Source organism: Oreochromis aureus, linkage group 18, assembly GCF_013358895.1.
Source record: "Oreochromis aureus strain Israel breed Guangdong linkage group 18, ZZ_aureus, whole genome shotgun sequence".
NCBI lineage: Eukaryota > Metazoa > Chordata > Actinopteri > Cichliformes > Cichlidae > Oreochromis > Oreochromis aureus.
Genome location: NC_052959.1, coordinates 4,708,112 through 4,733,062, shown reverse-complemented (window position 1 = coordinate 4,733,062; position 24,951 = coordinate 4,708,112). Strand labels below are relative to the sequence as shown.

The following is a 24,951-nucleotide window of genomic DNA, read 5'->3' as shown; positions in this document are numbered from 1 at the left end:
ACGTCTATTGAGAAAAGTAAGAAACAGATCTTGGCAGCTTTCTGCATTCAAACAGCACAAAGGCTAAAAGGCCAAATGCTAGAATGACTCGTGAGCTGCAGATATTCTAAACACATCTTATATCTCTTTAGATTAAAACTCTTCATATCCAGCATATCTTAGCAGAAGGTTCGTGGCCGTCTCCAGTAACTCTAAATATTATGCTAGTTATTATTAGGCTTCATGTGACAGAATGAAAATGCCAACTTTGTTCAGTTTGCTTTTAATATCTGTATATAAAGCTTTGTCTTTTCCATTTGTAGATCACCACTGACCACTGACATTTGAAGACGCTTTAGTTATATGCATATGAAGAGATGATCTGATGATGATAGCAACCCAGCATCAGCGTGGTTTAAAATATTAGCAGGTCCAAATCTAGTCAAGTATGACATTCAAGTAGTCTTAATTGGTCAATATTTTAAAACTAATTAGCCTGTGACAACCTCCTCCATCATCATCTCATTCTCTTCCTCTGTCATCTTCGCCTAATTCATATTCACTTCCTATTAATCTAAGGGACAACTTACATTATGTTGCCTCTGTCAGTTAACCACCATGAAAGAATCACCTCACATGAAGAAATACTTCCCCATTCACTCATCTGTTCCACGTTACACTGATGTTTTTTTTTTCCCAGACACAGCCAGACCAACTCTATTCCAAAGATGCAGTCTGTTATATAATCAGCTGACTTTGTCCAGACCAGCATGATGCTGATGGATTGTGTACTTGGATGTTTAGTTTCAGGCTAGATTTGGGTTGCTCTGCTGTAACCAAGAAAATGTATTTCATTGATTTCTAAAGAACTAAGTGAGGAAAACAGGCAAGTACGTATCGAATCACATACGAGCAGGGACTGAACGTAGTACACAAAAAAGTTTAAAAAGCTGGTCTGATTAGTTTTTATTGGATTTGTATTATTTTTTATATGTGGAAGTTATTATTAATTGCTATTATTAACTGCATTACAGTGAAATGTCAAAGCCTTATTAGAATTATTCAAGAGTCTCTTTTCTCAAAAAAGAGTCTCTCTTTTCTCCTTTTTTTAAATTTAAAACATCTTTATGCTGTGTTCAAATTCTACACCAACCTCATCTAATCCAATCTAAAAGAACACCACACTACTCATGATCAAGCTTTCTATGACTAATGTTGAGCATCAGTATCGTGGGATATTTACATAAGAACTAGCACCCTGGATGGTTCTTTCTGTTTTCTAACTGTTTTATGGAGAAATCTTAAAAACATTTTGGGTATACTTTATTTTTATGAATGTTGCACAGCTTGGTGAACGGCCTCATTTCTAATCTACATGTTGATTGCAGGCTCATTTTGTAGCCCTTCTGGGTCAAAATGATTAAATATAGTCATGTCAAACAGGGGATGACGGCCAGTTTCTTAGCCTGTGTGACTGAGGCCTTAACACAAGTAGAGTTAAATGATTCTTATTAGAAAATAAACTGAGAGAAAGAATCTTGACCCTAACATTGAAATTTATTTATAGAAAAATTGTTTTGACCAGTCACCTATCCCACGTGGTCATATGAGCTTTTTAAAGTTGACCTTAAAGTACTTTATTGAAATGACTTATATTGAATTAACAGAAAATGCATACAACGTCCAGGGCTCCAGTATTTGTTTCTGTCAATGTCATTAAATCAGCTGTGTTTTTCTATGATATAATTCACGTTAATCCTCTTGAATCAGCCTGTTCCTGTACTCAATAATTCAGAAGGCTTGTAAAAAAGCTGAAAAAAATAATGTGACTAAAAAGGACCAAATTTAAACCCATCTCTACTTACTTTGAGGGATTGTAACTCATGCAGTTTTAATTGTATGAAAGTAACATTTTTGATGGATTAATTTGATATGTTACAACTAAATAAATAATAAAAACCAATCAGCTGATTCCAAGGAGTCAATAATTAATTGCAAATGTGTAATTTTTACATGCAGTTCCAGTAAACCACATTACATTGTACTGTGTTGTTGTAGCTGAGAAAGGTAAATATTCAGAATTATCCACATTGTCAACCCAAAATTTACGCTTGAAACAACAAACGGTTGTACATTTGAACCAAGTGTTTTAATGGTTTGTTTGTTTGTGTGGTTTCTGTGCTGTTAATCTATCACTGCACAATTCAATGTGCAGATTGTAACAATAAAATGACATAGACAAGCACCAGTATTAAGACATAGGCATGGGACTATTTTTCATATATTCATAGAGTCTAACTTATGCTACTGTATAATTCATTGTATTCTACACTGTTTCTGCAACTAGTAGTTAAGAACAGTAAAATGTGAAAGATGTACAACAAAAACACATTGCAGATGACCCTCAGGTTCAAGACTGGATTAGCCATTGATGCCAGTGAGTTAGTACAGCAATAACCCAGGGTGCATGGGGAAGTGAACACATAGGAAGTGCCTTATTACAGATTAAAATGGTTTCCCCTGCACTGGTAGACACTGATAGGATAGTTGTGACTGTATTACAGCTTATGAGGATATCTGTTTTGGAGACTCGCAGAAACTACTTTGGAAGGTAAAGAAGCTGTTCCAAGGAGTCATTTATATAACAATTTTCATCATAAAAAAATAAACTAGAATAACACACACACACACACACACACACACACACACACACACACACACACACACACACACACACACATACATGATATGATATGATACTAGGGTACTGGAGTCGGAGTTTGGGCCTTAACTTTATATTATTTCTTGCCCAGCCTTGTGACACAATATTTACAACCCACTATACAGTCCACTGTGTGATATGTGTCACCGGGCTTAAATCACCCCGCTCTAATGTCCCAAAAGGTTTGCTTTTCCCATTTGGTCCATGGCTATTCCTGGCTAAAGCCTCATTTGTGTTGGCATTGTATAAGGAAAAGCAGCAAGGCAGGTTTCTTTAAATTTCAGTTGATTTGAGAGCTATAAATCACAGGTGCATAAATTGCATTACTTACTTTCATGCACCATATCTTCCAGAAATGAGCACACTGTTAGGTATTATCTTAAAACTAATTTCAGAGATAAACACTTTTATAAATCAGGCCCCAGGGGATCATAATGGAACTCATTAAAGCCCTTTTTTCTAGTTTTGGTATTTTTAATTCAACACTCACTTCAAAGTTTGCTTTAATAAATGTTAATGGTGGTATATTTAAGACTTCACAATCAGGAGTCTTAAAGTGCCACCACCATACTGCTTTATGTTTTTTACTGGCTCATTTTGCACTAAATGTTACAAATACTCATCTGTAGTGTACTATATATATCACCTGAATCTGGAAACTTTTCTTCTCTTTCTGTCTCTGTCTCTCTCTCTCTGCATCACACTGCACCTCTCAATGCACCTGCTAGTTAGATGGCATATATGTGTATGTATATAGATGTAAGCGTGCATGTGGAAAAATGTGTGTGTATGTATGTACGGATGCATATATGTATATATACATATATGTATGTATGTGCATGTATGTTTGCAGGTGTTTGTATAACTTGTACATATCTTTCTTGTGTAAATGTAAATTTGTCTGTTATTGTGTAAATACTTATGCTATTGTGTACTCCACACACATCGAGAGATGCCAAACTGCCTTTCACTGTTCTTGTAACAGTGACAATAAAAAGCTATTCTATTCTATTCTATTCTATTCTATTCTATTCTATGCTATTCTATATATAGTGATGGCAGCATATTAAAGGGATTTATTTTGTTTTTGTTATTGACTGACCATAGACCATGTAAAAGGTGACAAACTTAACATGAGAGAATTGTGAAATATATTGCTATAATAATTAAAAATAAAAAGCACAGAATGTGTTGTTTCTTACCCACAGAACATCTGGATGTTGTAGAGTGTCGGGTCATCCTCTAGAGGGGCCAGCTGCTGGAGACACAGCTGCTCACATCCTCCATTGAAACCGTCAGAGCAGTCGATGCCGATGTGGTGGTCATAGCACCCGGTGCCATCCTTCATAGGACTGAGTCCTGGGGGGCACTGTGGGACGAACGCATGGTTTTAAATGACTAAAATTAGCAATTACACATTACTATTAAGGACACTTTCCTAGAGCTGCTTAAACTGTGTGAAGCTACCACATTAACACTAATCCCAAATGGGGCAGGTAGACAGATCCCATAACATCTGTGCCACAGAATGCAAACACTTAGATTTCTATTCCCATGTGCAGTGTGTGTGTGTAAGCACTGAGTCTTGTTTGTAAAACTGCACAAGTAAAAGTATGAGGACAGCATTACTGAATCATTATTAAATTAATAACTTTATACACCAAGTTTTAAATTGCCAGTAAATTTGTATTGTCTTAACTATAACTTTAGAATTACAGGATTTTCAATGCCCCACTGTAAACTATTTGCTGGGTTCTGACCCAGGTGGGGTCTGATTCATTATTAATCTCTGATGAAATATGATGAAGCAATTAAGAACACTCACACTAAAATAATCCCTCAAGATTTACTTAATGTTAGTTTTGATCTGTATAGACTGCTTGAACACCGGCACAGCTACACCTATAAAAGTAATTTAGTTCATGAGAACAAAATGGGCTAGCTGAAGGAAAAATCTACAGTCAAAAGTGTAAGGGTGTCCTTTGTGAACGTATTCCATCAAGATGATTTCACAAAGTTAAGACAATGTTCACAAGACAGGGATGTTCACAGTGCACTTTGACAAAGTCTAAGGTTGTTTTACTTTATGTATATATGGAATTACTTAATTATACATATATATATATATATATATCTGTATAATCACTTAAATAAGTATATGTATAACTATTTAATTACATATATAACCTTGAAACATAGCAAATAGTTTACAGTGGGGCATTAAATATAAAATACATATTTATATCTTTATATTATATTCCTTCTCTCACCCCAACCGGTCGCGGCAGATGGCCGCCCCTCCCTGAGCCTGCTGGAGGTTTCTTCCTGTTAAAAGGGAGTTTTTCCTTCCCACTGTTGCCAAAGTGCTTGCTCTTAGGGGGTCATGTGATTGCTGGATTTGTCTCTCTATGTATTATTGTAGGGTCTACCTTGAGGCGACTGTGATTTGGCGCTGTATAAAATTGAATTGAATATTATACACTATATAAAAAGTTCCTACCTGGCCCCCTCAGAATCATTATTTTTTTGTTTGTAAAATAACTATTGCATATTTAATGAAGCCATTCCACCATCTGACCTCGGTGTTATTGGTCAAACCACAGTGAACAAAATATTCGGTAAAGCACGACTTGTTCGCAGGAGAGAATGTTGTGGTTTTTTGAGAAATTAATAGAGTTATGAATACTCAACAGCAGTAATATTAACTTTTTTGCCACTGTTGCTCAGCAGTTGTACAAGTAGAATGTAATGGGCAGCTGAGTCATGCTTTTGAGCCCACACTTCTTTTTAAGGGTGTACACGCTGCAGGGTGCTGGCAAAATTTCTTTGCATTATTCGTTTGCCATTTCTTTTCCGTATTAATCAACACAAGCTATAGTTATTACATCTTCTTATATTCATGTATTTTAAGATATTTTTTCCCATTGTGAAGATTTCACAGTTGGGAACATACTGCTGCCTTAGCAGCAGTATGTTCCCAACTGTTAATAGCATACTTACCCTAACCCTAACCATTAAAAATGAATGCCCTGACATTAAAACCACATTTTGAGCCTCAAAAAGGCCTTCAAACTTGTGAGGACCGGTGAGTGTGTCCTCACAAGTGACTGTTGGTTCTCACAAGTATAGTAGAATGCAGATTTCGGTCCTCACAAAGATAGCTAGACAGGAACACGCACACACACACACACACACACACACACACACACACACACACACACACACACACACACACACACAACCATACAAATACTATCACTTTAAAAGAGATTTTCTGTTATGGTGAGGAAAATGAGACAATACTGCAGGTTTAAATTCAATTTCCATGCAGATGACATAAGAATTTCTTCATATTTGAAGAATGAAATTAAATTCTTTAGTTTGGTAGATAAACTTCAAGAAATTAATAAAAAAGACCCACAATACAATTTTTTACACAGCCATGAACAGCCTCTTAATGCAACCACACTCTGCACTGGGGTGAATTTAGAAAAGAGTGAAGACCTGACTTCACCCCGGCTCATTCAGTGTTTCCCAAGCAGCTGCCAAGTGAAATTCACATTATGTTTTCTGTCAGTGATAACTTCAAAGGAAACTTTGATGGAGTGCATTTTAACAAGGCATCCCTGCCATCACAAGTGTGACTAGACAGTTTGTTTCCTCTCAGCATGGAAGAATCAGAAGCATATTATTTTATTATACAGGCCTATTTACAGTCCAGGTGGCTCAAGTGCCTGTTGATTGTGTTGATTTCAATTTACTTCACATTTTTGTGAATGTAACACCTAATATTGTAGGCAAATAAAACTATAATAAACCTTCAACTGGCTTGAAACTGCATTTTAGAAGTGACCTTTTTAAGAAGTCATTTAGATTAAACCATGACTTCTATGTTTTAAAGATTATAGGTGAGGCATCCATCCATCTGTTTTGTCAGAGAAGTGACAAAACAGATGTCTTCTGACCAATGTCATCACATCCTTACATTTATAGTTAACTTCCTTTATGTACATGCATCAAATGTAGGATGTTTTTCATCTTCTTCTCTTCTTACCTAAATGAGCAGAAAAATAGTTCCACCATCATGGGGAATCCCTTCAGTGCACATGCCTCTATAGGAGGTATATTGAATCACAGAAACAAGCCTTATATATGGCACTGCAAAGCAAACCTTGAAGCACTTGGGTATAAGAATAAGGATACATCTCCCCCCATGGAGAAGAAGGCTCGAATCCAGAGTCAGCAAAGTGGTTAACCTGCACATCAGAGTGTCATGAGCTAAAACTAAGCGATACTGGAAGAACATCTATTCAACACATAGTAGCAGGATGTAAGACTGAAGCAGGTGAAGCATACCCTGAAAGGCACAACCAAGTGGCTCCGATAGTGTACAGTAACATCTGGGCAGCATATGGACTAAAAGTCACCAAGACCCAATGGGAGACACCACCAAAGTCCTGCGGGACTTCAAATTCAAGACAGACAAGCAGCTGCTGGCCAATCAAGCAGACATAGTGGTGGTTGACAAGGAGCAGAATATGATAGATGTGACAATCTCAGTGGGCAGTAACATCACAAAGAAGGACACCAAGAAAACAGAAAAGTACCAGGGGCTAAGAAAGCACTAGAGCAGATGTGGACGGTAAAGTCTGTTAATTCAAAACTTATAAAGAAATAACAAACTTTGCATAATCACACACAGGATGACTTATCAACTCTATTGGCAGGTCCTGACTTACCTTTCTGTGGCAAACTGTACATTGTTAATAGCATACTGCTATTAAACTGCTTATTTAAAAACAGCAAACTGTTGTATGACTAAAAGACTGCTTCACACTAAAACTGGTGCAGATGTTGGAGATTTTTATTTTGTATTTTGTACATGTAATACATGTATTACACTGATGCATGTAAAACATGCATCAAATTATTTCTGTATTACAAAGAAGAACTGTTGCCATTTGAGCCAAGCTATTTAAAGTTAAGTTATTTTATTCATGTCCTTTAATCTTGAAGAAATGTGACTGATATACATTTGTGGTTGTTATACATTTGTAGAAGTACCTGTACAGAATGAGGACACATGCTTGAATGAGTGGTCCCTGGTCTTGCTCCCTGATAAACTGATATTGATTTTGTCACCCTGCAAAGGGCCGTGGCGACAAATGATTTATTACTTGTAAAGCAATGAGCACATGAAACATTGAATCTCCTAACACATCTGTGGCACAGAGTCTTTAAATCACTGGAACTCACTGCAGTCAATGGATGTGTGGACATGCAGTGCAGGCTGAGAGGAATTTGTATTGATGAGTTGCTATACTGCAGCTTGCCAACCACAGATAGCTCTGGTTATTGACTGCCATAATAGTCTTCCGACACATTGGAATAGCGATAACTCTGAACTATTGTCCAGCTTTCCGTAGGATAATAATCATTAAGAATATGTGCCTGCCTGAGCCTTTGTCTGTGGATAGTTATAACTTGAGATTTCAGTAAATCTGGTCTATAATCCTGGGTAAAACATATAACCCTCTGTATTAAACTTTCCCTGTATAAGCAATTGTCAAATCTTTCAAAAATTTTTAAATCTAATTTAATAACTTCTTTTAGTTGTTGTCTTCAGAAAAGATGTGTTGCCATAAAAGATGGAATACTAGAATTCTACATGAGAGCCATGTGTTAATTACTGACATACAAAACTTTGTTTTAAAATTCAGCTTGTGGTTGATTCAGTCACACAATGTTACTTCATCTTCCAGTCTTATATTAAATTTTCTGACATTTCCAAGCCATGGATAATTAGGTCTCACTTGGAACTTGATGGCTCACACCATTTTACTACAAAAAAAAGGTTGAGAACTCATTGTGGATTACACTGTGAAAAAAATCCTCCAGAGTAATAATAAATGAACTTTCCTATTTTCTATATCATTTCGATTTCAGCAGATCTGTGAGGTTTACAAAGGAGAATTCACGGAGAATAAAGATTAGGATATAAATAAAGCTAAGTGCTGGACAATGAAGCTAAACTGTGACACTTATTAGCAAATTTTCAAACTGACAAACCTGCGGGTGAAGCGTTATGCCGCGTAACTGAAAAGTCTTTTCAAGACTGCTGCAATGCAATTCACACAGCTGCACATCAACTACAACAACAGCAAGAAACTGGCTCTTGCTAAAATGTTGAATTTCATCCTGAGAATATCAGCTCTGACAGTGTTTTCAAATGTAGCAATCTTTCTTCAAGATTCTGCCTTTATAAAATAGAAGTTGCACTCTCTAATATGCTGATTCCTGCTACATTTTGGCAGGTGTGAAAAGTAGACTTACCACACTACATGAACAATAAGAATGACAAAAAAATTGAAGAAAGTCAGTAGCTGAGTTGATTAGTGTGCTAGACCAACCCTGAAAGTATTCGCTGCAAACCAATGACAAGGTTCTCAGTTATTGTGAAAGGCATTTACAGTATTTATTAGTAACTACCTGGAAAGGACATATTTCTTCTCCAAAGGAATATGCAGGATACTAGATAATGACCTGCGTATTCATCCACTGACACAAACAAAATAGTCTTTGAAGGCAAAGTAATCACCATTTATCTTAGATCATTTAATAACCAGACAGTGAGTGAGAGTGCTGTCTGTTCTGTTGTAGAAAGAAAGCATGCAGTACAAAGGCTACTCTAGAAAACCCCTTGAACCACCACTTTTAATCCTGTTTCTTAATGGAGATAAATTCCTTCAGTGCTATTGAGGCTTAAGGGAATCAGCCCTGTGCTATTGCCAAACAGCAACAAATCCATGCGAGAGAAGTTGGATAAGCTATGCACTTTTAAAATTTGTCCAATAGGCAAACTGGTACGGAGATTCAATGACTGAAGATTTAAACCGTGAGGAAATGTCTTCAGTGGAAACTATTAATAATCCTTTAGAGAGTCCTAATCAAGAAGGAAAATTGGAAATTTGACTTATTCAAAGAATTTCTTTCATTGTGAAGGAATTTTATTTTTATCAAGTAGATATGATAGTAGTTAACCTACTTCACATGTGCAAAATATTTGAGGTGTTATTTTGCAAGATGTACCCCCTTGGACATAAATTAAAAGCATCCATCCATCCATCTTCTTCCACTGATCCTGGGCAGCATCGCGGGGGCAGCAGTCTAAGCAGAGAAGCCCAGACCTCCCTCTCCCCAGCCACCTTCTCCAGCTTGTCCGGGGGAACACCAAGGCGTTCCCAGGCCAGCCAAGAGGTATAATCTCTCCAGCGTGTCCTGGGTCTGCCCCGGGGCCTCCTCCCAGTGGGACATGCCCGGAACGCCTCCTCCAGGAGGCATCCTTGTCAGATGCCACCTCAACTGGCTCCTTTCGATGTGGAGGAGCAGCAGCTCTACTCTGAGCCCCTCCCCGATGGCCGAACTTCTCACCCTATCTCTGAGGGAGAGGCCAGCAGCTCATTTCCGCTGCTTGTATCTGTGATTTTATTCTTTTGTTTACTAAAAGCAATAATGTAATAACTGTGCCACTATTTGAAAATAATCACTATCAAAGGCATGATAATTTTCCGTCCTTTCAATTACTTATAATATTGTGATATTTGTGTGCAGAAATTATATATTATAATTATATATCTGCCATGAAAGGGTCGTGCATAGTAATAGCTTATTATCTATGCCTTCAAAACATTGTTTATTGTGTTTATTTTGTTTATGTCATGTTTAATTTCATACTCTGTCAATTATTTGTTTTTTATTATTATATTATTTTTGATTATCATGTGAATAATGAATGGCAGTGATTGAAAACAATAGGAAAGTAAATTGATCCTGGTAAGCCAAAAGTACAGTCATGTGGAAAAGAACCTTTTCACTGGAAGTACACACCCACCATGATTTAGTAGCTTGTTAAACCACCTTTAGCGGCAATAATTTGAACTAATGATTTGAGAGATTTTATCAGTCTCTCAAATCATTGCGAAGGGATTTTGGCTCACTCTTCTTCACACTGAGTTCATCGAGGTTTTTGGGCATTTATTTATGTACAGCTGTCTTAAGATCCCAGCACAAATTTTAATCAGGTTTAGTTCTAGACTTCTAAAAATGAAAAGAATTTAGATGTTTTGCTGTGGCCCAGAGAATCTGTTGTAGATCTGCAGGTGATTGTGCTACTATTGACCCAATGTGGGCCAAGTTTCAGCTGTCAGACAGATGCCCTCACATTTAACTCTAGAATACTTTGATATACCGATGAGTTCATGGTTTACTTAATAGGTGCAAAATACCCAAACAAGCTCAAATTATCACCCCTTGCCCCACCATGCTTGAAAATAGGTATGAGGTGCTGATATGCTGTTTGGCTTTTTCGTCAAATGAAGCACTGTGCATTGTGGCCAGACATCTCCACAATGGTCTGTCTGGCCAAAAGACATAGATCCACCATCTTGTGCTTATTTCAGGAGCAAATATGTAAACCTAAGCTTTACTCTGATGCTTTTTGTAGAGAGTACCCTTCAGACACGTCTTTTTCTAATTGTACTATAATCATTTTAACATTTGCCTTGCCAATAGAGTCTAGGATGTAGCTCTTGGATTTCTTTACAATTTCTCTGAGCATTGCACAGTCTGACCTTGGGGTGAATTTCCTGGGATGTTCAATTCTACCAAAATTGTGACATTGTGTTAACACACACCTGCTTTCATAGAAGTGGTCACACTTGTTGATGACCAGTTAATCAGCTGCATTTCATTAGCAGCACCTTGCTGCTTACCCTCTTCATTCCTCTGTAACTAATGATGCACTTTATTTTTCACCAGATTGCACAGAATTCCTTTAACAATGTTCTTTTCACACATACTTCAAATGATCTCAGTTACTTACTAACTTGACCTGGTAAAATGTAAAATAACCACACATAGCGGTTATGCATCTTCATGTCCACCCAATCACCAAGAAATATTTTTAAAGAAATCCTTCACGTTTTTTTTGCAGTTTCAACAAGCAAAAAGTTTATACAAGATGCATTTTCATAGTTTGTGTCTCTCAAGGCATTTATGGTGTTTTACTCAATATAAACAAGTAAGTAGCTGTTTAAGAGATAAAGAGAAAATAACATTTTCCCTTTAAAAAATTACACAGGACAATTGCTAGGTCCTTTAAGCTCATTGCCCAGCCACTTCATGTGGGGGTAGATGATCAACAAAACAGTACCCACAATTTGTTTCCAACTGAGTACACCGAAAGGTCACTAGCTTAGAGACAAGATTTACTGCTTCATCAGGCCGATGAACGTCTTTAATATGTGTGTGTGCACTGTACCCACACAGTTTATGAATACAGTTTCCTAAACAACTGTGCATGCATTAGCTGAAACTTATAAGACACATATAAGGTACAAAAAAGCTTCTTTCTGCAATGTTTATGAAATTGAATTGAAAAGACGACGTGTTAACCTTTGTTTTACTTGTTTGCATTTTCTTCTTCTTCTTATTCCTCTGCATATTTAGTATGACATTATGGTTTTTCATACTGCTGTACTGTATGTTGATATATCGCTAAGGGAAATATTACCTTGGCACTTATTTGTATAACCACGTATATTAAGGTCATGCAAACCTTAAATATCTTAATCAAAAGGCCAGTTAGAGAATTAAAACGCACATTGACTGATACATCACACAGAGAACTGGGATGATATATTTGCCAAAAACTTAAAAGGTTTACAGCAGAGAGAGAAAGAAGAAAGCCCACAGGAATGTTCGCAGAGTAACTTATCATTTCAGAAATGGTCTGTTAAAGACATCACATTTTCTTACCCTAAAACATTATTCCAACATTTCACTTTCCTTTCATGTTTCTTAGCAGAGAAAATTGTCTCGAGAGGGTTTTATTATAGCGTGTGATTAGATTAACACTGTGAGTCAAAGGTCAGCTTATCACAGAGCACTAGGCTCCTCATTCCAGTCTCCTTTGGATGTAATGGTGAGGGAGTATAGTGCAGGAACCTTGGCCTTCTAGTAACCCCTCTCACCTCCTTCACAGCAAACTGCAAAAAGGACAATATGGATGAAGACTCAGGTCAAGTGGAGGCACTGCAACGATAGACCTGTCTATAAAGGAAAGATCATGTTTCCTGACCATGGATGCTTTTCTTTATTGATTGCTGGAACTGTCAGCACCGTCTGTAATTCTAAAACTGCCATTTTCCATTCAGAAATGTAATGATCTTACAATCTGTAACAAATTGTAGTGAACAGATATCCACAAAGTATATTAACAAAACTAATCTCTTTGCTAAACTTTATCGACTTAGAGAATGAGAGTGTGAGCTTCTCGTTTGGTAAATTAGAGGGAAAAAAACTTTCTTTATCAACTTGAAAAAAAGAGCCTTGTTACTTTGGTCCAAATTGCTCACAAAAGAGAAACCGCATGTGCATTACTTTTGAATAGAGAAGGATTATTTATACCGTGTGGAACGTGTCTGCTCTAATCCGGCTTTAAGTTTGAAGGTGCCTGAACTAATGAGCGATAAAGAGCAGGTACAAGAAAAATTATGGAGACAAGTGAAACCGAGAATAGGGTCGATATCTTATTCAGGTGATGTAAGTACTGGACATTTGTTTTGTTATGAAACTTGTTTCATCTGCTTTTGTTTAGGAAGCTAAAACACAACACTCATTTTCAGTTATTTAAGAGTACCTCTGTCCAGTAGCAGAGCACTTTATTTTCAGTTTTCTTAAGTGAGAGAAGAAACTGTAATGTTTAATCATTTACTGTATTATGCTGTCAATTTTACTTTTTCGAAAAAAAAACAGAATCCGTAACAATCTTTACCAACACGTCACAGTAAGAGAACAATTGGAAATTGAAATCAGCCAAGAAAACTGCAATTGGTACATTTCTATATGCAATTATAGCAATGGTCCTGTTCTTTGATAACAAAACTTTGACTGATTTAACTGCCATAGGGTTCTGGCACAAGACGGCAGAATCTGGGATAAAATGATTGTGAAGGGTTCTTTAATAAAAAGTATCCAGTACACCAGTATTCATTTATACTGACTAGAAGAAAAAGACTATTACTGGCATAATTATTTTTAGTGCTTAGGAACACCTCCTTCTGCAGCGAGAGAGAACTACATCAAGCCGTGACACAGATGAAGAAAGCATTATGAAGAATGACGAGGACATGTTCCATTTTTGCTGCTTCGTGAAAGCCCTGCTCCTACCAACTGCACTTATGCATCTGCGATGCAAGTTGGATCTGGTCCACTGTGTCAAATCACTAAGTCTTCACACTTGATTTCATTTGGGACAAGAGACATAGAGAGCTAAATCTGGCTGATGAACGGGGTGGGAGTTACATTTGGACTGGAAGATTGTACATGACATCTTCCAAAGACATGTACCGCTTCAAGTGGTTTATATGAAATGTTCTCCATCAGCATGTTAAAATATTACATCACGGCTCCACCCTGAGTCTGAGTGACAAATTCATGGTCTACACCTTTGTGTAAAAGATAACAAACATGGGAGGCGTCATGCTTCTGACCTGACAGCGCAGGCTCATTCCTTAAAAACTGCTGTGTGGTCTCTGGAGTTATAAACCTAGACACCAAAATGAGATGGTTTGATGCAGGAGCTGATGTTTGGACAGGAACAGAACAGGACACAGTGATCTTTAAACCTGAAGGAGAGTTTTTGCAACTATAAATCCCGCATGGTTTCTGATTGTTATGAGCAATTACATTCAACTTGTGATTCTGGTTCAGGATGTGTATTTCTACTATTAGGATTATATTTTTTTATTATTATTAATGAGGCAGAAGATTCATTTATGTTTGTGCCTTTAATCTTTCCACCTTCATCTTCATCTAACTAATAATGTATTATTTTCAAATAAAGTTAATACTGAACATCACATTCAGCAACTTCACAGTTGACTGAGCAGTAGATGAGCACTTCCTTTTATTAAACTTCTAATTTCAAACACTTAAACACAGAAGTCCAGTGACCTGAGGAGAGAAAACATCAGAAGTGACAATCTAATGTGCTCCTATTCCTCCTCAGGGCTGAGGTCTACCTACATCTCTGCCAGGTATTGACTCCACTCAGCACTGCTTAGTGTCCCAAAATGTGATCTGAGTCAAGATTGTTTTTTGCTGCCTAAGGGGAATAACACCAATACAGGAGAGAAGAAGTACTTTAGCCAGTTCCATACAGTGTGGTGCCATTCAGAAATGTTATTAAAAAGCACCTGGCTGCAAGCCGTCTATTTGTTGGTCTTATGCGCTATTGTACATATTTTGTACAGTATACTGTACATATTTTGGATGAGCTTCATGTATACAGTCTGAGGCTGACCAGATTTAATGAAGAGGAGCAAAAAGGGTTAGTTCTTAGTTCTTTGAATTAGGTTATATCACTGCAAACTGAAAAGCATCAGAAATGAAAAGTGGTGTCTCTTTCAGATTCATTTAAAACTATTAAGTTGAGACCATAGTATTGTACCCTCATCAAAGGGAAAGGCTGCATATATTAAAAATATTATTCAGTTTACTAATATCTATGAATAAGGAGTCAAAATATATACGAGAGTACAGACGTTCTATTTTCCTTATTGGAATTGACACTTTGTTAGGAACAGCTCAATAGTAATGAGTTAGACCCCAAGTCTTTTGTCTTCAGAACCGCCTTAATTCCTCTTATCCTATTTATATGAAAAAACACTCAGTTGTCTAGCTCAGTGTTTCCCAACCACTGTGCTGCGGTACACAGGTGTGCCGTGAGAAATGATCAGGTGTGTCGTGGAAGATTCCACCTGATTAGTTCTCTAAGCGACCGGCATGAGTAACGGGCAGAACATTTACATTCTCTACCACTAGAGGGCAGTACAACTACCTGCTCTAATTAAATGGGTTGCCAACTGCTAGTAAAACAGAAGAAGACGAAGAAGAATTACATAATAGTAATAGTAAAGTAGTCAGTCTGACCTGGGTCCTGGAGAAAACTCCGACCCAGATGAAGGCCCAGCCTGAGTAGTGGTCAGAAGAAAGCAAAGAAAGGTATACTGGGGACAAATTGAGCCAATTGCGCTATACCTGGTGCGCCGGGGAAACTTATCAAAATGCTTTTGGTGACATTTTTGTTTGGTGGTGTGTCGAAACACTGGTCTAGCTACTGCCATTGTTTATCTTTACAGTAATAAATGCTTGTGGCTTCTGGGACTCTGAAGGTAGTTGACAGGTATCAGGAGGCCAAACATACACAGCATTGGCAGTAGCTGAAATAAAATCTCAGATGTGGGAGGAGTTCAGTAAGGCCATGGAAGCTGTGTGCCTCAAAGAAATTCTGGCAAACCATCATGTGACTCAGAAGGAGGAAGTCATTTCCTTTGTTCCTGTAAAGTTGATTTTAACTGGGGATATAGTTAGATGGTGGAAGAACATGCCCTCCATAGAGAACGCAGTCTTGGGATGGATGGATGCAACATTACCAATGCTACAACTTACATCACAACCTACAGTCACTTAAAACAATATCTGATTGATCTGCTTGTTTCTACTTTGTACACGACATATTCTTTACTTCATAAGCATGTTGTCTGTTGAACATTAAAAATTTGGACTGTTATAATATAAACAATAAATAATCAACATATCAATCTTATAGATACCACAATCCTGGAGTATGTGACAAAGGATTTGCTAAAATAATTTGAAACTATTGTTACTTCAGTTTACTTTTTTAGTATCTAGTTTTAGAAATTAGTACAGTTTGATACATTTGAGGGTTTTATTTGTTGTTTCTTTTCTAATTTTCTGTTCGTTTATAATTATTCACACTTGTCAGTCTTATTAAACTACTACACACTTTACCCACATTTTCTGTACTTGTATTGAGAAAATATAAAAAGTTAGAGCTATGAAGTTTTGGCTGCTAGTCTACAGAACTTTATGAAGCTCTGTCTGTAGATGTGATTCATAGTCAGTGCTGATGACCGTTTTGTTTTCCATACTGTGTTTACATCCCCGATATGAACATTGTCCCAGTCACACACGACAAACAGTCCCAGTCAAGTCTTGTCTCATACCGTGTGCACAAAACGCCTATGGTGGTTCTATAAAGTAGCTATGCAACAAAACACACAGAAGTAAGCAGCAGTAATGACTCACATGTCCTGTGTACTGCAGGTTTATGTATCAAGCTACAAACACTCACTACACGGGCTGTTTGGATGGTGCCCAGCTATTCTAGTCATTCCATCTTGGTGGCAATCTGTTCTGTCAACAACATCCTTGTTTTCCAACATTTTGCAGAGGAGACAAGTGACAAGAAGAAGCTAATTAATCTCACAATCATCTTGTGATTATTACGCTCTCACTTCCACAGGCGCCGCATGCTGCCTCTCCTCAGGAGAGCAATATATCAGCTAGATGGAGGAGGTCAGTCAGCACAGACCGCCAGCATCACTTGACTCTCTCGAAAGGAAAGATATTAAATGCACACAGGGCAGCTTCTGGCAGTGTGGACTGAGACAAGGTGTTAATTGATTAATGTGGAATCAGAACGCTAGGGCCCAGCCAGTTTACCACCCTCATTAGACAGATGAAAGGCTTGTTTATTAGCTCAGCAGTCACGAGACAACTACTCAGGGTGGCTGTAGCTCAGGAGGTAGAGCAGGTCACCTACTGATCGGAAGGTTGGTGGTTCGATCCCTGGCTCCTCCAGTCTGCATGTCAAGTATCCTTGGGCAAGATACTAACCCCAACTTGCTCTCCGATCGTCCATCGGAGTATGAATGTGTGAATGTACTTAGTAAGCACTACGTATAGATAAAGTGCTTGTGAGAATGGGTGTGATTGGGTGAATGAGGCATGTTGTATACAGCGCTTTGAGTACTCCGTGAGAGTAGAAAAGCGCTATATAAGAATCAGTCCATTTACCATTCAGTCCATTTACTAAAAATCACAGTAATATATGCAATGGGAGCTGACAGTGGTCCTGTATGGTGATGGACAGGAGAGGGATGTGTGCCTGTGCGGTATACTGTATCGGAATATCAGTGGCTTTGCTTGTAAAGATAATAATAGGTGGTTGTTAAAAAAAATGGGACAATGATGGCATGTGTCATTCAAAAAGAATAAGAAACACTTATTATAAGCTACCTTTAAAGCACAAGAGATCAAAGACTGCAGAGTGAAGCAGCTAAAGTAGAAGAGATACCAACTGCCAACATTCCAACATTCCTCATGAGGACTTATGCAAACATTAGAAAGGAAATGTTGGAAAACAGGTGGTATTAGTATTAATTAGGCAGGAAAAAGTGTGTGAAAACAGATTGAACAGATAATGCATTTTAATAAATTATTAAATTAGTTATAATAATTAAATACAATAATGAGTTATTGTAAACGTAGAATAAAGAAAATGTAATATCTTGTCTATGTCTACCTCCTAAACCCTTCCCCAGCTCTGCTCTGGATTTCATCTTTGCTCAGATTAATACTCCTTACTCTGGACTCTCTGCTCACTTCAGCAGTGGTTCCCTCTCTGCTCTGCTCCAGCGCAACATCCCACCTGTCATTCTTTCAGCCCTGCAATGATTATTTATCTTTGGTCTAACTACAGTTCTCTACATACTTGTCTATCAGTCACATCTAGCTAGCAGGCTCTTGTTGCAGCACACTGAATAGGGCAGTAGTATTGCACTATAAATTTGATGGGTTATGATCTATTGATGAATCTTTTTTTGTGGAATGAACATTTTATATATGAAAAAAAGGAACACTTACAGATCAGTGTCATAGTGCATATTATGCATTGCAAGTACATCTATGTTCTTTTTTCAGTTCTAAAAGAAATTTACAGTAGAACATCCTCACGGGGATGAAAATACAGAGAACGGTAAATAATTAATAGACTTGAAAAAGGAGTTCCATGGAAAGGAATATTTTCAGAGTTTCTCTTTGGATCCACCTGAGACTAATTTCATCAAGAAGAAATTGTTTTTTTTCCTGATGCTTTTGGCAAGGACTTGTAACACACTGCAACATAAAGCAGTCTTCTAGAACACGAGTTTTAGTTTAAAATCATCCGGTAATGTCTAAAGGAAGGTTATCACAACCAAATATTGATATTCCTTTTTGTGCTTTCCCACATGAGAGACCAGTATGAAAAAAATCTTATCTACACAACACATAATAAAATACCCACATGACTTCAAAGCTCTGACCCAAAATATCCATTCAGTCATCTCTTGGTGCATGATGGAAATTGGATAGATATCTCATTTCAGTGCAATGCTGGTGCTACTTACAGGTCTTCTTTCACAGTGTTTATCATTTCTGATGGTGAACAGCACAATACATACAATAAATACTTTACGTGTGACAGATTTCTCTCGCTAAATAAGCTTGAACAACGTCACAATGTAAAAAATGTTTGAAAAAACATTTAAAAAAAATCAACACACTTTTAAGTTTTGTTTGCAGTGTGGAAAAGGAAAGTTTTGGCTAGCTGACCGTCCTCAATATTAGCATTTATGCTAATGCAAACCTCAGTGCAAGCAGTGGCAAATATTTAGTTGCACTCATTCAGGGCTAGAGAGTATGATCGCTAAAAGGGTCTTCCAACAACAACAAAAAATAAAAAATCAAGGCATATTGCTTACGATGTATTACGCATTGAACTATGATGTGGACTAATGTGTCCTGTGTTTGCAGCAAGGCACAGTTGACCATGCCTAGAACACCTTATTTCAGAGGCGTGCAGGAGAAGTCATTCCATCTGGTTTCTTTCTATGTGGACTAGTGGCTCTAAGCTCAGCCATCCTCATTCGACGTCTAAAGGAGAGCCCAGAGACCCTTCGGAGGACGCTCATTTCCATGACTAGTATCCCATTCTTTCATTCACTACCCACAGCTTGTGGCCATAGGTGCAGCTAAGAATGCAGATTGACCAGAAAATCAAAACCTGTGCTTACACTCAGACGGATACAACATCCAGAACACTGCAGATGTTCCACCAATCCATCTGATAAAATTCCCACTCCCCTTTTCCCCTCATTCATAAACAAAACCCCAAGATACTTGAACTCCTCCACTTTAACTGAATTAACATTTTAATTAGCACATTTCTCAGCTTAAAAAGAGACTAATAGACAATAACATTATGGATAAGATATATTAGCTCCTGAGACAGACTGATTGATCTGGTTTCGATATTCCTTCCACATTTTTGAAGCTCGTGCAATTTTAGCCTGCAGTCTCAAACTTAATGATTTAAACCAAATGAGGAAAGTCAATAAATGTACTCCTGCATGTGCTTTCCATAATGCCTGAAGTAATATTTACTTGTCTGCGCAACAGTTTATCATGCATACTGTATATAATTGGCTGGAAATGCTTGCCTCTATATAAAAAGCATTTTCCCATTTAAAAAACTCTCACAAACTCTTCTGCCTCTCGTTGAGATGCATTACAGGCAATAAGAATACTGGATTGCATGAATAGCATCTTCCAAATGCACCTCAAAGGCTCTACTCAAGTGTATCAAAGTACTTGAAAAGAAATTAAATTGTTAGGAAGGATGGTGCCTGACAGCTTATCAATAGAAGTGGGGGATTTAGCAGAAGCAAAACACTAGCAGCCGGTGCTAAGATTCTGCAAATAACAAGAATGCTATTGCTGAAACCCCCAACAGATGGAGAACAAAACAAACCTGGCTGCTACATTTCCTGGTTGCTAAGCACCACCTGGAGTTAATGAATGTGTTGTCAGGCTAAGAGGCATATGAGACAAGAGGCAAAGTCAAACTGTCTACTCAGAAGCATTAGAGAGTACCAATCTGCTGAGACTGCCGATCTGCTATTTGTCCTTGTGGGTCACTGTGGCATGCAGTTGTGTTTATAGTTACACTACACACACAAAAAGTTAAGTTGGAATATTAACGAGTAAAAAAATCCCAGGTATGTGACCACGAGTCGAAAAAGCCCTACTGTTTGCATCTGCTGACGGTACTAACTATGCTCTCATATCAGTCATAAAAAGTTATATGAAGGCTGTATGGTGCACAGTAATACTTTTGATTTGATTTTCAGCAAAACCTGAGGTACTGCAGGCAGTTTTATAACAGAAAAAAAGGACTCACCACACATCCAGTGGAATCAAGCTTGCGGTCTGATATACAGCGGAAATTGCGACTGCAGCCACCGTTGTCTTTGGTGCAGTCTCTGACAGGTCCAAAAGAGTCCAGGAGAACCTCCAAAGAGTCAAACGATGAACTGATCATCAACTCCTCTCTGCAAATACAAAAGTAATACACAATAAAGAGCCTTTACCTTCAGCCAGGTGTATCTGTGGGGCTTTCAAAAAGTATATTTCTTGACTACATTTTTCTTTTTTCTCTTTCATCCCCCTGAAAGTGAAATTTACTCATTAACAGCCTTGTTTTGAAAATCCTGTCACTTCTAACCATCTAGCTCCAGCCCTTCCCATTCTGTGTTTTTCTGACCAGACTCTCTGCCTCTTCAGAGAGTCTGTCTTCCCACAGCTGAAACTAACTCCAGCTGCAGTAGGCGACAGCAGTCCTTGTTAGAGCTACTTTATGTTGCTCCTTTATTCACAGGGGTCGCCACAGCGGGCACCTCTGCATGTTTGATTTGGTACATTTTTTATACTGGATGCCTTTCCTGACACAACCTTTCAGGGGTTGTCTGCTATCTGTTCTGTGTTTTTACAACTCTCAATTAACTTTCTTTAATGAATGGTAAAGTTACTTTCATACACATGCATAAAGTTACTTTGGCTCAGGACTGAACTGAATTCATAGCAACGCCAAACTGCCACTTTTCTAGGACGCTGACTTCCTTGGAACAGCTGCCAAATGAATTTTATCACATGTTACTTCTGAGGCTGTTTTTTTGCGTGACTTAAACTTAGATTGGTTCTCTGACAGCTTGGATGCACTACACAAACTTTGCATCAATTGAGCAACTGAGCTCTAGCCCAACATGACTAAACAGTACAAACCTACCATGCCTAACTTCTAAAAAAATATTGCATTTAAGTGTCTACTACTCTTGTCTTAATGACCTTATAATACCATATCACCCCATTAGAGCACTTCGCTCTCGCACTGCAGGCTTACTTGTTGTTCCTAGAGTATTTAAAAGTATAACAGGAGGCAGAGTCTTCAGTTTTCAGGCCCCTCTTCTGTGGAAACAGCTGCCAGTTTGGATTCAGGAGACAGACACTATCTCTACTTGTAAGATTAGGCTTAAAACTTTTCTTTTTTGCTAAAGCATATAGTCAGGCCGGAATCAGGTGACCCTGAATCCTCCCTTAGTTATGCTGCAATAGGTGTAGGCTGCTGGGGGATTCCCATGATGCATTGACTCATTATGTTTTAATACACCTCTCTGCATTGAATCATACTTGTTATTAATCTCTGTCTCTCTTCCACAGCATGTCTTTTATCCTGTCTTCCTTCTCTCACGCCAACCGGTCATGGCAGATGGCCCCGCCCCTCCCTGAGCCTGGTTGTGCCGGAGGTTTCTTCCTGTTAAAAGGGAGTTTTTCCTTCCCACTGTCGCCAAAGTGCTTGCTCATAGAGGGTCATATGATTGTTGGGTTTTTCTCTGTATGTATTACTGTAGGGTCTACCTCACAATATAAAGCACCTTGAGGTGACTGATGTGATTTGGTGCTGTATAAATAAAACTGAATTGAATTGAATTGAATACTCAAATTTTTCCTCAAGATATGAGGAGCTACTGCCCAACAAAATGTGTAGAAAGAAAGACAGTTTCAAGAGCAACAATATTTCATAAAGAAAAGGAATTTAAAGATTTTAATGAGGATTTTTTTTAACTGAACTTTGTTTTAAATAATAAAACTCTGTTATGGTACCTTTTTCATTGCCAGAGCTCTCATTGCTAACGATGCTGCATGGAAGATGGCAAAACCCACCAATAACCATCCATCTTCTTCTTCTGGCTGCTCCCTTTATGGGTTGCCTCCATCTCACCCTTTCCCTAGCATCCTCTTCCATCACACTGACCCTCTGCATCTCCACCTCCAGTCTTTTTGTTATAACCACCACCTTCCCCAAGGGGAGCCATTCAGCATCCTTTGCTGTAAATCTGTTTGTTCTGTCATAAATCATCCCTGACTCTCATCTCACCTACTCCACCCTGTCTGCACTCTCTTCTTCACCACTCTCATGCTTTGTCCATTGCTTTGGATGGCTGACCCCAGGCATTTAAACTCATCCACCTGTACTACATCTACTCCTTGCACCTGTCCCCTCTCATTAACACACAAGTATTCTGTCTGGCTTTATTGACTTTCATTCGTCTTCATTCGTCTTCTCTCCAGTGCATACCTCCACGTCTCCAGAATGTTTTCCACCTGGTCTCTACTCTCACTACAAATCACAATGTTGTAATCATGCACAGACACACCTGCCTGACTTCATCTGTCAGCCTGTCCATCACCATCACAAACAACACGTGGTTTGGAGCTGATCCCTGATGTAATCCCACAGCCAGCTTGAAACCTTTGTCTATCATACCACACCCCACACCACTGTGTCCTCCACCCTCACATACTTCACCGCCCCTCCTGACTTCCTCATGCAGTCCCACAGTTCCTCTCTTGGCACCTTATCATATGCTTTCTCTGGCTCCACAAAGACACAGTGTAGCTTCTGACCTTCTCTGTACTTCTCCAGCAAAGCTCTCAAAGCAAACAGCACACCTGTAGTCCTCTTCCTCAGCATGAAGCCATACTCCTGCTTCTTAACCCAGCTTCATCTCTTTCCCACAGCCTCATGGTGTGGCTCACTTATTCCTCTCTAGTTACTACAACTGTGCAAATCAGCCTTGTTCTTGAAAATCAGTACCAGTACACTTCCATTCCCCAGGCATCCCACCATATGTCATCTGTCAATGATCTGTCAGCAATCTTTTATATGACTGGCAAAATTTCACACAGAAACAAAATTACTGCTTTACTCCTTATCTGAAGAAAATCTGATTTCTATTTGTCCGCTCTTGCATCTAAGTTATGGAAAACCTTCTGAACTTTGAAAATTAATGTCACTGCCTAACTCGTTTAAAAAATAAATAGATAATAAAACACATATCTGTGATTATTAATTGTTATCTTATTTCAGCTGCAAAATTGTTTTATAACCATTTCTAACAAGAACAGCATCTCTAATTCTGCTTGTTCTGCACCAAATATTCCACATCAACAAGCTGTAAGGAAATCTACAGACAACTGGACATTTTTTTAGGGTGAGGACTAATCTAGCGTTCCCTTCCACAGAGGTGGGGATCCTAGTGACTTAAATAATTACCATCCCTGTTAAAATCGCCTTACTAGCAAAAATACCTAATAAATTATCATCTAAAACTGTATTTGGAATCAAATAACATTTTACAACCAGAGGAGTCAGGATTTAGATCTTTTCCCAGCAGAGCAGTACTGCAGCTCTCCATAATTACCAGTAATGCACTGTACTTTTCATAGACCTATCAAAAGTATATGATTCAGTGGATAATGGCATTTTAGAAGATGGACAGTCCTTTAAATGGTTCTAAGACAATCACTCTGACAGAAAGTCCAAAACTATGTGCATTGTATTAACAGGTTCACAAAAACCATCATATGGTCCATTTTCGCTTACCACCTAACCCTAACACCTATGAAGAAAATGAAAGACACACATTGGATTTTTGTATAGAAACAGATCCTGTTTCTCATTCGTTAGTTGTACGATCATTGTACAATCCACAGTTTTGACTACGCTTCATTATGGTCATATTCTTTATAATGTGACCATAATGAAGCCTCTTGACTCACAAGAGCTTATCACAGCTGTTTCTTTCTTACTCACCATGGTATCTTATATGAAAAAGTGAAATGGTCCTGAACACAGAACATGATACAAATTTAGATAGCTCTCCTCTACAGATTCCCTGCTTACCTCTGCTCTTTGATTACATTTAAAGACAGTGTCTACAATGTAAGGTTGGAGGACTTTTTTTAACACTAACTGCACAATACATAAATAAATAAATAAATAAATTCTTCACTCTTAATAAACATGAAGAAATAAAGTAAAATGCAGGTGAAATATATAAGAAATATATAGGTAAATGTCATTGGTATAAACTGAATGCATACAAATGAAGTCAATTTTATTTTTACCACACTCTTTTAAATAACATAGTAAATTTACA

General features: G+C 38.0%; 1 protein-coding gene across 6 annotated transcripts in view; it reads right to left on the bottom strand.

Annotated features, from left to right (window-relative positions):
• Window positions 1–24,951, bottom strand: part of astn1 (astrotactin 1) — a 417,314-nt gene that overhangs the window by 221,828 nt on the left and 170,535 nt on the right. For all 6 annotated transcript variants that reach the window (XM_039602830.1, XM_039602832.1, XM_039602833.1 and 3 more), the window contains 2 exons: window positions 20,853–21,003; window positions 3,904–4,070 (listed from right to left, as the gene is read on the bottom strand). In XM_039602830.1, the coding sequence (XP_039458764.1) occupies window positions 3,904–4,070; window positions 20,853–21,003 (318 nt within the window). The remainder of the gene's footprint in view (window positions 1–3,903; window positions 4,071–20,852; window positions 21,004–24,951) is intronic.